Source organism: Notolabrus celidotus, chromosome 4, assembly GCF_009762535.1.
Source record: "Notolabrus celidotus isolate fNotCel1 chromosome 4, fNotCel1.pri, whole genome shotgun sequence".
NCBI lineage: Eukaryota > Metazoa > Chordata > Actinopteri > Labriformes > Labridae > Notolabrus > Notolabrus celidotus.
In genome coordinates, this window is record NC_048275.1 from 27255303 (window position 1) to 27273291 (window position 17989).

General features: G+C 44.8%; 1 protein-coding gene across 4 annotated transcripts in view; it reads left to right on the forward strand.

Annotated features, from left to right (window-relative positions):
* The window catches only part of hs3st1l1 (heparan sulfate (glucosamine) 3-O-sulfotransferase 1-like1), a 43132-nt gene extending 25874 nt beyond the window's left edge, over window positions 1-17258 (forward strand). Inside the window, exons 1-3 of one of the 4 annotated variants that reach the window (XM_034681291.1) lie at window positions 8766-8967; window positions 9061-9152; window positions 15761-17225. In XM_034681291.1, the coding sequence (XP_034537182.1) occupies window positions 15945-16886 (942 nt within the window). In that variant the 5' untranslated portion in view covers window positions 8766-8967; window positions 9061-9152; window positions 15761-15944 and the 3' untranslated portion in view covers window positions 16887-17225. Of the gene's footprint in view, window positions 1-8690; window positions 8968-9060; window positions 9153-13280; window positions 13366-15760 lie in introns of those variants that run through there. The other 3 variants (XM_034681292.1, XM_034681293.1, XM_034681290.1) reach the window with 3 other exon arrangements.
* Window positions 17259-17989: the final 731 nt, after the last annotated feature.

A 17989-nucleotide genomic window follows, 5' to 3' on the forward strand; every position in this document is an offset into this window, starting at 1 on the left:
GGAAACAAGATCAGTACAAGTAACAAAGTGGTTCAAGTCAATTTGGGTGCAGGTACTGCCAAGCAGTGTAAAGGCAACATCTACAGTGAAGCAACCAAACCATTTAAGACCTTCCATTATCATCATCAACAATTAACATCACCACAATAATGGTCCGATCCTCGGTTACGGAAACTGGCTTTTGGGACATGGAACGTCACCTCTCTGGTGGGGAAGGAGCCGGAGTTGGTGCGGGAGGTTGAGAGATACCGGCTAGATATAGTCGGGCTCACCTCTACGCACTGCTCGGGTTCCGGAACCAACCTTCTCGAGAGGGGTTGGACCCTCTTCTTTGCTGGAGTTGCACCGGGTGAAAGGCGGAGGGCGGGTGTGGGCTTGCTCATAGCTCCCCAGCTCTCTGCCTGTGTGTTGGAGTTTTCCCCGGTGGACGAAAGGGTTGTTTTCCTGCGCCTTCGGGTCGGGGAACGGGTCCTGACTGTCGTTTGTGCTTATGCACCGAACGGCAGTTCAGAGTACCCACCCTTTTTGGAGTCTTTGGGACGGGTGCTGGAAGGCGCCCCGACTGGGGACTCCATTGTCCTGCTGGGGGACTTCAATGCTCACGTGGGCAATGACAGCGTGACCTGGGGGGGCGTGATTGGGAGGAACGGCCTGCCTGATCTGAACTCGAGCGGTGTTCAGTTGTTGGACTTCTGTGCGAGTCACAGTTTGTCCATAACGAACACCATGTTCGAACATAAGGGTGTTCACAAGTGCACGTGGCACCAGGACACCCTAGGTCGCAGATCGCTGATCGACTTTGTAGTCGTATCGGCTGATCTGCGGCCGTATGTTCTGGACACTCGAGTGAAGAGAGGAGCAGAGCTGTCAACTGATCACCACCTGGTGGTGAGTTGGATCAGGTGGCGGGGGAGGATGCCAGACAGACCTGGCAGACCCAAACGAACAGTGAGGGTCTGCTGGGAACGTCTGGCGGAGGACCCTGTTAGGTTGGTTTTCAACTCCCACCTCCGGCAAAGCTTTGACCGCGTTCCGGGGGTGGCGGGGGACATGGAGTCGGAATGGGCCCGGTTCAACGTTGCCATTGCTGAGGCGGCTGTCCGGAGCTGCGGTCGCAAGGCTGTTGGTGCCAGTCGTGGCGGTAATCCCCGAACCTGCTGGTGGACACCAGAGGTGAAGGGTGCCGTCAAGCTGAAGAAGGAGTCCTACAGGTCGTGGCTGGCTTGTGGGACTCCGGAGGCAGCTGACAGGTACCGGCAGACCAAGCGATCTGCGGCCCGGGCGGTTGGCGAGGCGAAAACTCGGGCGTGGGAGAGGTTTGGTGAGGCCATGGAGGAAGACTTTCAGTCGGCCTCGAAGAGGTTCTGGCAAACTGTCCGACGGCTTAGGAAGGGGAAGCGGCCCTTTGTTCGCACTGTTTACAGTGTGGATGGGGAGCTGCTGACCTCGACTGAGAGTATAGTCGGGCGGTGGAAGGAATACTTCGAGGATCTCCTCAATTCCACCAACATGCATTCCGAGGAGGGACCTGAGCCGGGGGATTTGGTGGTGGGCTCGTTCATCACTGGGGCCGAGGTCGCGGAGGCAGTCAAACAGCTCCGAAGCGGCAGGGCCCCGGGGGTGGATGAGATCCGCCCCGAGTTCCTCAAGGCTCTGGATGTTGTAGGGCTGTCCTGGTTGACACGCCTCTGCAACGTTGCATGGACATCGGGGACGGTGCCTCTGGAGTGGCAGACGGGTGTGGTGGTCCCCCTTTTCAAGAAGGGGGATCAGAGGGTGTGTTCCAACTATAGGGGGATCACACTCCTCAGCCTCCCTGGGAAAGTCTACTCTAGGGTGCTGGAGAGGAGAGTCCGGCTGTTGGTTGAACCTCGGATACAGGAGGAACAATGCGGTTTTCGTCCTGGCCGTGGAACACTGGACCAGCTCTATACCCTCGGGAGGGTGCTGGAGGGGGCATGGGAGTTTGCCCAACCAGTCCACATGTGCTTTGTGGACCTGGAGAAGGCTTACGACCGTGTCCCCCGAGGTATCCTTTGGAGGGTGCTCCGGGAATATGGGGTGGATGGCTTGTTGCTACGGGCCATTCAGTCCCTGTATTGTCGGAGCCAGAGTCTGGTTCGCATTGCCGGCAGTAAGTCGAATTCGTTCCCGGTGGGGGTTGGACTCCGCCAGGGCTGCCCTTTGTCACCGGTTCTGTTCATAACTTTTATGGACAGAATTTCTAGGCGCAGCCAAGTGGCGGAGGGTTTCCGGTTCGGTGGCCTTGGGATTCCGTCTCTGCTCTTTGCAGATGATGTCGTCCTATTGGCTCCATCGAGCGGTGACCTCCAGCTCGCGCTGGGACGGTTTGCAGCTGAGTGTGAAGCAGCGGGGATGGGGATCAGCACCTCCAAGTCCGAGGCCATGGTGCTCAGTCGGAAAAGGGTGGCCTGCCCTCTCCGGGTCGGAGGGGAGTCTTTGCCCCAGGCGGAGGAGTTCAAGTATCTCGGGGTCTTGTTCACGAGTGAGGGGAAAAGGGAGCGGGAGATTGACAGACGGATCGGGGCGGCGTCTGCAGTGATGCGGGCGCTGTACCGGTCTGTCGTGGTGAAGAGAGAGCTGAGCCAGAAGGCAAAGCTCTCAATTTACCGGTCAATCTACGTTCCGACCCTCACCTATGGTCACGAGCTGTGGGTAGTGACCGAAAGAACGAGATCGCGAATACAAGCGGCCGAAATGAGCTTTCTCCGCAGGGTGGCTGGGCTCAGCCTTAGAGATAGGGTCAGGAGCTCAGACATCCGGGAGAGGCTCAAAGTAGAGCCGCTGCTCCTCCGGATCGAGAGGAGCCAGATGAGGTGGTTCGGGCATCTGGTTAGGATGCCTCCCGGGCGTCTCCCTGGGGAGGTGTTTCGGGCATGTCCGACTGGGAGGAGGCCACGGGGAAGGCCCAGGACACGCTGGCGAGACTATGTCTCTCAGCTGGCCTGGGAGCGCCTCGGTATCCTCCCAGAAGAGCTGGTGGAAGTGGCCGGGGAGAGGAGTGTCTGGGCTTCCCTGCTGAGACTGCTGCCCCCGCGACCCGGACCCGGATAAGCGGAAGAAGATGGATGGATGGATGGATGGACAATAATGACCAAAGTCCCAAGTGCTGGGTCACTCAAGAGCTGAACACAGATTCCCAGAGTAGAGCAGGACAGTGCGAGTCAACTGTAGCTGGAACATGTCTTGGTTTTAGTTTAGCACCAGCTCCTGGATAATTTACAGTGAAGTGATGAAATACCCTTTTGTATTTTTCACTGGTATACTGGTCACGGTGGACAACAGGATGCAGCCCACTTCCCAGATGAAAAGAAAAAATCTAAAATGCATCTTAAACACTGAATTTTTTTTTATTTAAAAATGTCTACCATGTGTTCTGCTTTTGGATGGCACATTGAAGTATCTTCAGCATAAAGCTGTTGTGCTGTATGTTGTTGTATTTTGATACACTGGAAAGGGAATAGCAATAAAGACTGGCTGTTCAAGTAGTTTGGGGCTCTAGCAGAAGCAGAATTATTATTTTTTTGGAGCAATCCAAAATGCAATTACCTCCAATGAGCAGACCAGGTTGTGGGGGGACAGTGCAATGTAGCAGCCTCTCCTGCTCTCTGTGTCTCTGGCCCTGTACTGTGCTCCCTCTTGTTTGTTTACCTTATGTGTGTCTGTGACATCCTCCTGCTGCAGGGAGCTCCAAAAACCAGCTCAGACACATCTAAGTGAGTAAACCCCCTCCCTCTGATTTGTGCAAACACAGGACAGCCCTGTGGGAAACAGCTTTAAGTTGAATGAATTATTATCAGCTCGCTAACTGCAGCCTGCTGTTGAATCACTTCAGCGTTTGGCAGACGACAGCACATCACAGAAGGTCCGCACGCTGAACCTCCAGCTCTGCAGTGCTGAATACATATTTGCAATGGCAGGCAAAGCACCAGCTGATCTGCCTACCAGTAGTATGCCAGGGTGAGAGGAGTTTGCCAAGTGATGTAGAACTGCACACACCAGCTGTAGTTTGGGGAAATAAACATGAAATATCTAAATTGACCTCGTGGAAGAAATCAGCAGGCCTCTAGTGTGCATACACCTTACTTATTATGTATTACGTGCTTTGCCCTGGAGTACAGCTCGCACTGTGGATAACTCCATACCCGGCTGAAGTGAGATTACACTCTATGTGTTACATAATGTTGTCTGTGAGCTGCAAGATTGATGCCGTTTAATAAACAAAACTACAAGCTCTTAAAACTCTCTAAACACGGTGCGTTTTTCTGCACTTTCCTCATCAGAGCTCTGATATCTTTGTCAGCACCCAGCAGGCCCTCCATAGTTTTACTCATTAAACTATTCATCACATCGGCCTCATCAAACATTAAGAGTATCCTCACAGTTCATTACAAGATGCCCTCCTTTTTATTTGATGAAGTAATTCATCCATTATGTATGTGTGTTTTGCAGTTTGCAGGATGCCTGCGAGACTGGAGAACAGCCTTCCAAAGGCTTACATCCAAGAAGAGAGAGTAAAGTTTGTGAATTTGTTTTTGATTAAGTCTGCATTTCAGAGCGCTCCCTCTGCAGCAAACTGTAGAGCGATTACTAAACACGGAGAAGATCAGACTCATTGTGATAACTAGGAGAGGTTTGATGGGAAAAGCTTGATAAGAATTACAGCAGCATTGAATTAGTTTTATCTCTGCGTTGGTGATGAGAAGGCTGCACGTGTTGGGAGATTTGGACGCTGTGGGAAGCAGAGGTGCTTTATCAGAAGTGGCAGGCTGAATGAGGATCATCAGGCTACTCTCTGATTAAATTCCTGCTCATAGTCTGTTGTTGTTTCTCAACGACCACTGAATGCTTCCCTGTGTGAGTCAGCTGCTCTGGGATTGGCTGCCTCCACTCATCCAAGTGTGATGAGCAAGTCAGCCGGTTTTATCTGTGAAAAGGCCTCTTGGGAATTCAGACAAAGTCAGTTGATGCTTGAATCTCTGAGCATTGACAAATGTCAGAGCTAAACTAGAGGAAGCCTCAGTGAGGGTGTCCAGCTGGGAAACAGAGACTGCTCAAGCCATCCTTGAACAATAGTGTTTAGACTTACAAACTGTAGGGGGTAATGCTGTGGGAATATGACAGGATGCAGCTCTGTACAGCTTTGTTTATTGTACAAAAAATCAGGAAATCCATCCTTGGTGTAATACAGGTTTGCACATTGTAGTTGATGTTAAACGAGCAGCATTGCATCATTAAACCATCATGGTGTAGAATACTATTTTACAGTCACTCTCAAGTTTTTACTTCCCTCCATGTTGATACAGAGTTAAGCTGGGAGAGGCAACACAAGAGCTATTTCACTCTGAGGTTTAATGAGAGCAGATATTTCTTGAAGCAAAGTGAGACGTGGATGTGGATGGTCCTACATCGACACAGTGATGGAACACAATTAGGAGGGGAGTTTAAACCAAGTGGCAACCTCCGGTCTTAAAATATGAAGCCCATGTGGAAGTGCTAAAAACTGCAGTTCATTGAGCGGCTTGAGGCTGGCTACAGAAACACTGGATCCCACATACACACCCATTCACCCATACTTTTGACAAGTACCTTACACAAACCAGCTTTTTTAAAAATGATGAACTATCCCTTTAACTTCTTGATAAAACAGCACAAATCCCCCCAAACATCCCCAGTGATGGCCCCGTCATAAGCAGAACAGATATCTGTGTTGGTTTGAAGTGGGCACTAAACATTATGGTGATGTTCAATCACACTTGTGTGAGCGTTTGTTGCTTTTTTTCTCAAGTGTTCCTTCTCTTGTCTGCTAATGTGGTGCGAACAGCACCGCAGGAGCCACATTTGTCAACAGAGCTGTCAGTCATGACGTTATACTCCACTTTTAACATCAGATAATTAATAACGACTACAAATCTCAGAAGAATTAATCCTTGGACGTAGATCAGCATGCTATAGTGAGTGCTCAAATCTTTTGGCTTGCCTTTAGGCCAGCTGTCATGATGTCAGTCTTTTGATTTGGTCTGTGGTGCGTCTATATGCCTCTGGGTTTGGCTTCTTGAATGTTAAAATAAGCTACATTTTCAAGATGCTTATGGCCAGAAACAAGCCCCAAAGTGTCAATATTTCACTGTTAATGAGCCACATTGCATAACAACCTGCTGTTCAACATGAAATGTTTTGTCTCAATGCCTATTGTACAGTGTATAATGTTAATTTATCCATAATAGACTAACTCTGGTTTACAGTACCAGCTCCAAAAGCTGGAGCTCACTGGTTGATGTTTGTTGATACATATCTTTATGCAGATTCTGCTAATGTAGCATAAACATACATTTGATGAGCCTTTATCGAGTTTGGTGGCTCTGGTTCCACTCGAGCACAGATGGCAGTGGGCAGAGAGATTGCTAACTGGAGATTCTGTTGCACACTGACGCATTCTGCGGGTAAAAAAGAAGCTGAAAAGATTTCTATACTGTGACAATTTAAGTAGATGTATAGGAGATCACTGTTAAACACTGTAATCAGCTGCATGTATTGGGGCATGCAAGCAGATTACCTCCAGCTGAAGTCCCTAATGAATACCTTTGCTGATGTGTGTGTGGATTAGGTCATCGTCTTACTCATGTGCTACATATATCTCGCCATCAGAGTTGCAGCGTGATGTCTTATCAAAACAAGTACGTGTTCAATTCCATTTATGGTAATTATATAAGTCCAGATTGATGACAAATCATGTTTGCTTGTCTCTTTGTTGCAGACTAAAATACAGCTTCCTCTAAACCTAACTGCGTGAAATGCAACTGAGATGTGTAAGGTCTTTAAGCAACTGATCAGATTTAAGGTTGAAAGTCTATTCCAAGTTTGCATCATTATTTGTCCAATCAACAATAAATACTTTTTAACCTGTGATTGAAAGTTTATCAGTTGGTCTAACACCTTCCCCTCTGCCAGACTCACACACTACTCAATACTCACTCTTCTTGTTTGAAGTCTTGTTTGCATTTTTAACTCATAAAGAGACATTAAGTTATTTCAGTGTTTCAAAATGTTCTGTCAATACAGAGGAAAAAAAATTCTCAAGGAAAAAAACATGTAAAAGGAAAAAATAATTTCAACACTAAAGTCATTGGAAGAAAGCACAGAGGAGGAATGCAAAATGAAGCGTTCTCAAGTCTCACGTTTGGTTCGCTTGCCATCTCTATTGGATGGTAAAATGGCACACTGCTAGAGAGAGCAAAGACAGAGCTGCAGGTCACACTCCAGTCCAGCAGGCGGCAGCAAGGAGCAAGAGGACTGTATTGTTAACTGTAATTACAGCTCAAGGAAAAGAAAGAAAACAGAACCCTGGGTGCTTCTCAAAGCTCTTAACTGCAGTCTCCTCGCTCGAACCGGAAGTACTTGCTGACGCACCATTTTAACTTGCGTCCCAAAGCTCTAAACGTTGTTGGAGGAGCGAGGAGCGAGGAGACTGATCAGAGGAGGGATAATCGAGGAAACACGAGAGCAGACTTCGGAAGTCTTTTCTGTGACAGACACGCCCCATTATCGAATATCACTCACTGATTGGATGCTGCAGCGGCTTCTAAACAGTCTGTATGGGATGAGCTGAGATTAAAAAGTGTTTGATGTGAGTTTTAAACACAAAATACTGAACGCAAAATCATAAATTCAATATAACAGAGGATAGATTATGTTATTTCAGTCAGACAACTCACGTTTACTTAAGATAAATTTATTGCAGCATACAGTATTGTGTTTGGCATATGGGCTCCGAACCTCATTACTCCTGATAGATTATTTAAATGCAGACATTTAGGAGCAATGAGATAGGACTAACCCCCTTGGAGCCCGCAGGTGGAAGCCGGGGAGGAGGTGGGTACAAAGTTTTTACACAGCACTGAGCAGGACAGCAGGAGCACTTGCAAAGCAGAGGCAGAGACAGGGAGACTTGCAGCTTAAATAGACCGCCAATGAGGATGTTGAGATCAGCTGATAGGGAGGGTGATGACGTGTCAGTATGAATGAGCGCAGCTCAAGTTGTCTGCCTGAACTAGCTTGCAGGCGGCGCTCCATATCTGATTGTTTTGTCAGATTCACTGTCTAATGAAATAGAGTAATAGAGTCTAATATCATAGATAAAATATATATTAATGATCAGTTATTTCTCCTGTTAATGTCCCCGTTTGCTCTCGTTTTCTTCATGAAGAGAAGTCTGACAGTAAAGTTTGTCTGTTAGTAAAAACACATTTCCTGTCAGGTTAATACATTTTCATATGAGGCTGATTATTAATGAGTACGGGGTTTGAAAAGAGTTGCATGGTTTCTATTTTCCCTTAAAGTAATAAATAGTTTAATAATGAGGCATTTTACCGGTTAATCGATCCGTGATGCTTCAGGACAGAATAAACAGAGAGCAGATTCTCTTCATGTGTAGGTGTTTGTTAAACGTGTAAACACAGAGACAGAGCTCTGTTACTTTTTATATTTATCAAAGTTATTACAGTGAACATGTGTGCAGACACAAACAGCTGTTAAAGCCGTCATCATAAACCGACGTCGCTTCACGTGATGCTCCGGAGGAGAAGACGTCTCATTTCTCTAAACACAAATCTCCTCGTTCCTCTCTCCTCTGGTTTCATTTCCTCGCATCTCTGGTGGGAGGGACTAAGACGCGAGGAAGAGACGCTAGGAAGAGACGCAAGGATGGACGTTTAGAGCTTTGAGAAGCACCCCCTGTTAAATCATCAGCTAATCAAGGTAACTCATGACACCTGCACAGACTTTCAGTGTCTCAGCAGGGGGGACAGAGATGCTGAGAGAGACAAAGGAGGAAGGATATTAAACTCATGTCTTCACTAAAAGATGCTACTGTTATGACATGAACTGTTTTTAAGAACAGTTTCACACGTGTTTTTGGTGTGGTAATTCCAGTGAATGTCACATTGTGTAATAATAATGTTGCTTACATGTAATGAAGTCAAGTATAACAGTTAGTTAATCTTGCTTAGTTTGATTGAAGCCCATTTGTTTCTGAAGCAGAATTCTGAAGCCTATTTTTGGCGGTTGCCATACTTCAAATGCTGAACTCAACCTAACTTGCTGTCAACCTGGGATGAGGCAAAGAGGTGGAGGTGAGTCGGGCCTTTAGCCTTGTCGCTAACAGCTAAAGGGTGCCCGTCTGTCAGTGAACTAAACAATGCCCTTAATTACGCAAAACTTATAATCTTGATATCTTAGAAAGTAATCCAAGTCAAGTCGCACGTTGGGCATGTAACATAATTTCCCAATAGTTAAACAGCTAAGTGTGCTCTATTATGAAAATGATGTATTCTGTATGTCTGCAGGAATGCATAATGTATTTGCTGTTGTGCCAGATGAACTACGAGAGTTATTCAATTTTTCACAATCTGGTTGTACTATGTGAAGAATAAACTTTGAACTAGAAATTCTGACTGCGAAAAAAAAAAGTCTATACTTGTCAGTGTTCACTGAAAATGTATAATTCTGCTATGTTAGTTTTAAGATATAAGTCAATCAGAAGCAGTAGAATAAATTGAATAAGTTACAATTCCGTGCTGAATCTGTGAAGGACAAAAATCTTGAAACAAGTCAAATGTTAAAAAATCAGTTGAGAAGAAATATCTAAACAAAAATATCTATATATAACCTCTGATACCGCTTTTTGCAGGGTTGTAGTCTTCTGGATATTGCAAGTGGTTGCAGTAGATCTCTCAGCTTTTATCCAGGCAAAGTTGGTCTCTCTGCTCAGTTGGGGGTTAAATGCCTTGCTATTGTGCAGCCAACTGAAGGGCACCTCTGTTGTAGTTCTGTATTGAAGGGGATCATTTCTCATTCCCCTTCTGCATCAACCTTACCAGTGTAGAGGTTGAATAAGGCAACTCTCTCTTTACGTCTACCACTGCCTCATTATTTCTTCTTATAGGCTAGCTTATAGGGAAGATTGGCATGCCCAGCAGTGCTAACAGTGAGTGTGCATGAGGGATCAGAGAGTTTTCTTGGTGGTATGGACTGACGCTGCTTCTCTTCTGGAGTAGAAATCAAATGCCTCGGATATTAAACATGATTGTTTCTTTATGCTGTGTTTTTATAGTGAGAATATTCAGGAGGTTAGGAGAGCAGGAAAAGATCATGTCTCTTATCTGTGTGTACATAAAGACTAAAGTTGTTGCAACCAAAATTAATAAATGGAGCAAGTGTGAACCAAAAAGCATCCATAATTTACAAGTCGTCTTGAACGTGGGAGTACAATCTCAGAGTTACACTCAGATGTGTGGGAGGGGAATATATTGATGCTGGTTTTTAAGGGAGAGAATGACTGAGGAGGAGAGGAAGGAGTGGAGGGGAGAATACAGGAGAAAATAGAAAGGTGAGAGTGCTTCTGTGATTTTATTTTTTTTGGGGTGGAGGAGGGCGATTGGGTTGCAGCATTTTACGAGATCATCCAACAATGTTGCGAGACTGTGAAACCAATGCACGAGACAGATATTCTAAAAAACTGAATCTAAGTGAGATGTCCTCATTCCATGTCTATGGACACACTTGTTTTAAACGTTTTATCTATTGTAATACTTATGTAAAATTATTACAATAGCAGGGTCATATATATTTTGTTTTTCATCAACACTGAAAAACTAATTTGTCAAAATAAATGCTGCACTGCTACACCAGTGTGGTCTTAAAAAATGTGAAGTCCATATTCTTATCAGTGTCTTCATTAAGTTTCATCCACAGGTCTACAGCGATTTTTACGATTAGCTTGTGAGTGGTAGCTCAAACTTGAAGTACTTTGTTGATTTTTGTCTTAGCTGGAGGTACAAAAAACTTCAATTTATATAACTGCATTTGTACTTATATGCAAGGAAAATGACTTGCTACAGTGACTAAGACCTTAAACGTCCTCATTTGAAATCTGTCAATAGTACTTGTAATCAAGCTTTATCAGTAATAATTATTTCGTACTCATATCTCCATTGAGCGGCCATCAAAAAAACAATGTTGTCCTGTCAGATCCCTGATGATAGCGGGGGCTGCTGAATATGAATGAGCGTTTGTTCTGTGGATGTACATAGCCGGCTGTTTGGGTTAATTAGTGGGAACCTGGTTTCCTGTGATACCTGTGGAGCCCTGGTCTCAGCCTGCTGGGATATAATGAGCGGTACAGATCTGTTGGCGGTGCTGTCTACTCTAGCAGTAGTCTGCTCCTTTGCCCCCGTGCAAGGCCAGTTTTAAAGCCTGGATAATGTTCGGCAAGTGTAGCTCTCATGTGTGGAGGCTCTATATCACAAGTTGAAGTGGGAACAGCACAGAGTGGATTAATGCTTTTGTCTATACCAAGTTCAATTTTCATTTCCACTTAGTCATAACCAGGGTCAAAGAGGGGCTGGAGCAGCATGGTGTGCAGGCAAGCGAGACATCTTATTCATGTCACTGGCCAATCCCAGAGTGATTACACATTGAACTGAGTCATGATTTTGTTGATGTAGTTGATGACCTGGCTAGGATGGCTTTGCCTCCTGTCACAAATTGATCCTGCCTCATTCACACAGTGATTAAACTTGAGCTTCAAATTACTGACGTATCTAAATGTCAGCCCATTTTAGAAACAGGATGGAAATTAAATGTAATATAAGAGGTATTGATTGCTTATATCAGCTCAAAACAAGTGATCCAGCCCTTTTTGTCTCCTAATACCAAATACAATACCTCAGTGCTCTGTATTTGCTGATCCAGATTGGTTATACCAAAATGAGGCCGGAGATGTGTTATGACTGAAAAACTTCAAGTGATGGAAAGATGTTTTTTTATCTCTCTGACAAAGAAGTATGAGACTCGGCAACAGAGGTCCAGTATCATAGACTTGTGTCCACATTCTAATGTAGCTGGGTATAGTGAGTGGAAACACATCAAATAAAGTAACTATAAAGTTTATGCTAAAAAGTATGCTGTCTAAAGTATTTAAACCCTATCTGCATTTCACCACAGTGCTTTAAACAGCACCCTCTGCCGTCATTGTACAAATGTGTGTGAATGGGACTAGTTTTCTGTTTATTTTTTTTCCCCACCCTTGCCGAACGAAAAAAAAAAACCCCACTGACACTTTAATCCAACAAATTAGATTTAAAGTTTTAAATGAATCACTTCAATTATTAATTTGATGATGCATTGTGAGACAGCACCTCAATGCCGACCTGCTGCACTGAAAGGCAGGAGGAAAGAGAGACACCTGATAATTTAATCATCTACCACTGTTTCCAGACATGTAGGGCTATTGAGCTGCCATAATATTTCATATTTGTTGTTACAGTGCATATGTTATATCACATAATGTGTGACAGAGAAAATACATTCATTTTAATGTTGTCACTCAGTGTGCTGTTCATTTCTATAGACTTCATCCTGGTCAGCTTGTCGGAGGCTGTAACTCTGATCAATGCTGTTCTCAAGCACTGTGGATTCACTCACGCCTCTTTTGCTTCAGATTATTATTAACCCTCCTCTCGATCGTGCAGGGGGCATCTTTTTCATCATCCCTCTTAGACAGAAGTTGAAGTTTAGCAATGTTTCCTCTCATTCTCTGAAAATCAATGGAGAAGTGTTTTTCTGCTGCATGTTGAGCAAACTTGACAGCCTGACGGTTTCCAGGTCTCACTGTTATCTCTGTGCTTCTGTCGATCAATAAATGTGACGAAGGGCATTTGAGTGAAGGTTAAAAAGTAAATCAAGTGCTTCCCTGCTCTGCCATGAATATGTTAGCATGTAAAAGTGTAGACAAGTCTAAGACTTTGACTTATGTATTTCAAGGGGAAAAAGCTGTGTAATATTGAGACCAAAATGGTTATTTATTTGTATCTTTCACAACAGATGTTTATGCCGATGATGTTTCTGCACTTAAAACGAGCAAAAGCTGGTAGAAACTGGTTAATGTACACCCTGGATGTGAGTAAAAGGGCTTTGAGTGATCAGAAGAAAAGCTCTATATCAGTCTTTTTGTAATTTTACCATTCATGATTATCGGATTCAACTACTTCTTACTTCCAACTTGCAATAGTCAAAAAGTTGTTTAGCGGCAGTAAGCTTCAATCAATGAAGCTGCGTTCCCCCCAACATCATTACCCAACACTGTCCTCCATCTGACTGATATTGAGCCATAAAAGTCAGGTGTCATGGTATAAAGAAGAAGCTAAATTCTTCTGGGACTGTGGTCAGAGTTGTGAAAGACGAAGCCACTGTACTTGATAGATTGTTCGTGAAAGTGTTGGCTGACCACACCTTCATTCACACACCCGTAGGGTTTCAAGGTGTTTACTTGGCAGAGTCCCTGAGGTGAGATGCTCTGAAGCAACACATGCAAACTCTATAAGCAAAAAGAGAGACCAGAGCTTTAACATTTGGTTGTAGACTGATGAAGCTGTGCTCACACAGATGCTTTTCCTGCTCCCAGTCCTCGATTAGGTCCCCCCCCCTCCCCCCCAGAAACATGTTGTGTAACCTTCCACCTGCCCTACTTGCTTCGTGGAAATAATCTGAGTTTCAGTATCTTCTAGTTACTAACTGCTGTGTGGCTGCACTGTGCAGGATGAAAAGCTGGAAAGATATGCATCAAGTGCTGAATAAAGCAATCCAGCCCAGTGGAATGTGAAACAATGGCTCCTTCCAGGTGGTGATGTGCTGTGAGAGGAGTGGGGGAGAATTGGAAGAGACAGAAAGCTCGTCTGGCTGCCTGGCTGTTAGCATTGGACTTGGCAGCTCTCTGCCAGGGAAACGCTGACAGGCAGGCACGCCTGTCACAGCACATAAGTGCCTCCTTGCACAACCCTGAGCCCTGTAGGGCAGGTCAGCTCTCCTGCGTTCGGCTCACAGCCTCAGTCTAACACTTGAGCCACAGGTCGGAGAGCGAAGCGGGGGCATGTGTCATAGCCTTTATATGGTTGAAAGACTCTGTAAGGTTGAAGAAAGGCCACCGGTGACATTGTAAAAATGTGTTGTGCACATTAGTGGACCTTAACTTGACTTAATTAAAGAGAAAACTTTTGTTAACACAATGCACTGGAGGTATTTCTGCTGACAGAGACTTAATTAATAATAACAGCTGCTCACCGGAAACAACTTGTGCACACAGATTTCAGCAGTTTTTTTTATGCATGCCTCACAAATTGATCATCATCTTAAAATCTGTTTATAAACAAAAAAATCAAAATGATTTATGAGTCTCTTATGAACTTTTAAAGTCTGTCTTGTAAATTAGCCCCTTTTTAAAATATGTTTACTATTTATTTTTGATCACTAACTTGCTATGTATTCACAGTTCACCGGTGGAACTTATCGTGATTTTTTTTCGAGGGTTCGTAGGAAATTTGAATAGAAAACACTTTGAGGAAATATTGAAGCCTGCTTGCAGCAATAAAATTCATGCAATATGAATAATTTAAAATGTTCCGTACTTCTCCTTTAAACCCCAAAAGACGTAATTACAGTAGCTGCCATCTACATAAAGTGACTCAGGGATTCTGGTAGAGTGCACCTACTGCATGCTAAAACCCCATAATCAGAATTTACTCCCACAGAAGCAGACAAGTGTGGATAATATATTCTTACCTATTTATGGCCTAAAGTAAGAGTGATAAATAACATGTGCTGAACAAAGTCTGTGTGCTGTATGCATCCAAAAGAGTCGCCTGTGTGTGCGTGTGCGTGTGTGTGTGCGTGTGTGTGTGCGTGTGTGTGTGTGTGTGTGTATGTGTAGATTACCTCACTGTGACCTTTGCAGTTGAAGCTGATGTTTGCATAGCCCAGCCCTGTTGTTTTGACTAGCTCAGAGTAAGCAGCAGCTCTCTCTCGCCATTGTTTTCCTCGTGAAGATAACTTGAGACTTTTTAATATTCATTACATGACATTTCCAAGAAGAACTGGCGGATTCCTGCAACAGAGCAGGCAAACAGTTTTGTTAACATATGTTATTTCTCAGTTAAGTGAAGACAAATCATTTGACAAATTCCTACTGAAGGCAAGACAACAATGCAAATATTTAAATATTTAACACCATTTCTTTTTTTTAACAAAAGATAAAGAGATGAGGTAGAAATAGGTTGATGTTTCCCACGCTTTTGAGAGTTTCTTCAGCAATATTACAAGTCCAAACTAATACCCTTAATCCATCTGAGTTTCATTGCACCAGTATTGATCTCTCTTGGCATGTATAGGAAATCAAAGTCACCTAGAAGTGGGAACTCATCTGATTTCCTGCCATAAATCCGTCTTCATAAGTCTCAGATTGCTATGATTTCCAAGATCCGCTGGGATTTCTATGTGTATTGATTCTATTGTTGGATTCTGACCTGGTGAAGAAAGACAAAAGAACACCGGCTCTGTCTGCTGTCTGTCCGCCACACCTGCATATCTCACATTTTCTAACAAGCTGTCCGACTAAATGCTTTTCAGCGGCAGAAATTACAGAGTGAATTGAAAGTGACTGTATGGAGTTAGAGGAGAGAGCAGATGGAAAGAGGGAAGATGAAAAGAGACTCAAAGAAAGATGAATTGAGATTATCCTTTTGAGATGATACACTTATAACAGACATGGATTGTATTTATGGCTGGATTGCTTTTTCAGGGGAATGAGGAAAGTGCCATTTCAGTATAATACAGACATTTATTCTGCTCTTTATGCCTGAAATCTGAAAGCCTTTTCTTCTCTTTTTTTCTTTGTTCTTTTCCACAGATGTGCTGTGGACTGCCGATGATTTCTCCTCCTCCTCCTCCTCCAGGTCAAACTCAATGGCAGACAAAGACTGCACTTCCCGATGCTCTAGTTACCCCTGAGCTCAGAATGACAGATCTCATCCACAGCTAAAGCGCACCCTTCTTTCTTCCCTCTGTCTCTTGGTGGACCTCCACTCTTTACTATGGCTCGTCTCCTGGTTTCTGCCTTTCTTCTGGTTCTCCAGACATATGCTGCTCCACCTGAGGTTGTCCAAGCAGGATTTGACATAACTCTGGACCCAATGGACTCTGATCCTGCCCTCTCTGGCAATTTCTCTGGAGCTCTGCCTTCCTCTCCGCCCCCTGGGACTAGTAAAAGAGCCCCACACAGTATCATCATCGGGGTACGCAAGGGGGGCACGAGGGCACTGTTGGAGATGCTGGACATCCACCCTGAGGTTGCTGCTGCTGCCACCGAGGTGCACTTCTTCGACTGGGATGAGAACTATGCTAAGGGCTTTGAGTGGTACCGTGAGCTGATGCCCTACTCTTACCCACATCAGATCACAGTGGAAAAAACTCCAGGTTACTTCACATCAGCCCTTGCACCTGAACGCATCTGCGCCATGAACTCGTCCATAAAGCTGTTGCTGATCTTGCGAGACCCTGCAGAGCGGGTCATATCCGACTACACCCAGGTGTACTTCAACCGCCTCGAGAACCACAAGCCTGTGCAAGCCATTGAGAATCTGCTAGTGCGCAATGGAGCCCTAAATACCAGGTACAAGGCCATTCAGAGGAGCCTGTACGATATCCACATGCGGAACTGGCTGCGTCACTTCCCCCTGGAGCAGATACACATTGTAGACGGGGACGCTCTGATCCGCGACCCCTTGCCAGAGCTTCAGAAGGTGGAGCGCTTCCTCAACCTCCCCCCGAGGATAGTATCCTCCAACTTCTACTTCAACCAAACCAAGGGGTTTTACTGTATCCGCAGTGATGGTCGAGAGCGTTGTCTGCATGAGTCCAAGGGGCGCCCTCACCCGGCTGTCAACAGCACCGTCCTCCAGCAGCTCCGCTCCTACCTGCAGGAGCACAACCGAACCTTCTTCAGGCTGGTGAAGCGCACCTTCGACTGGCAATAAGTCAACCGAACACAAACCAGACTCAATTGAGCTGCGGCCTTGTCTGTAATGAGGACAAAAAGGGGCATAAAGCACTTTACAAAATGACATTTGAAAACCCCTTTGTATAGCCTCTTAATAACCTCTGTTGTGAACTCTGGTTTCAGCGGAGCAGTTCTATAATCACACGATAAGGCAAAAAAAAGAAGAAGACAAACTGTAACTAGAGGGGCAAGATTAACAAGAAGAATCTCCAAGCTTAATAAGTCATGCTATGTTTGCTCGATCGCTTACATGATCGAATCGCAGCAAAAACAGATTTGTGGAACTTTTTTTCTTCTCTCTTGTTTGATATTCTCGTACTTGATAATAAATTGTTCTGCTTTCAAATGTACCTGAACCGCAGCATGTTTCTGTCTCCCTCTATTCATACTGGCCATCAACCCCCTCTGAGCCCTCTAACCTGTGTTACTTAGGGAGTACATGCAGGTAGGCCAAGGCATTAGAATAAGCCTTTGATTTGCTGAGGTAGAGGTAGACATTAATGCAAGGAAATGGGTACCCTGGAGCAGCGCTTTAGTCGTACAAGAATCACTAATGGCTTTGGACACTGAAGGTAGCCTGTGCCTGCAGCTAAATCAGTCACATCTCCATAGTCAGCAAGCTTAACTCCAGGGAGCTGCTGGTGAATTTTGCTGCAGCTCTCTTCAACAATTTGCTCAGGTGTTAAATGCAGTCATTAAATCATATGCTTAGCAGTGCTGTAAAACATCTACAAATGCTACTGTATTTGTGTAAATGCTGCTCTTTTTCTGAATCACACACTTGGCACACAGTTTTTCCCAGAAACATCTTGTCGTCTCCGCACATCAGTTAGACTCGGGTCATGTTTCTTTCATTGATTAGGCTTTAAACAGCAGCCAAAGCTACAGCTCCACTGGGATGTGATATTCATGTGATCTCCTCGCTCTGTCTGCTGGAATAAGCACTATAACTCTCCTGAGGCAAGTAGTCATTGATGCTACATTGGATCTATATCCAGAACAGAACAAGGGAGGGGGGCATAGCTTTGGGCTACACAGAATTATGCTGAATATTTATATAAATAGTTCATCTGAGATCTG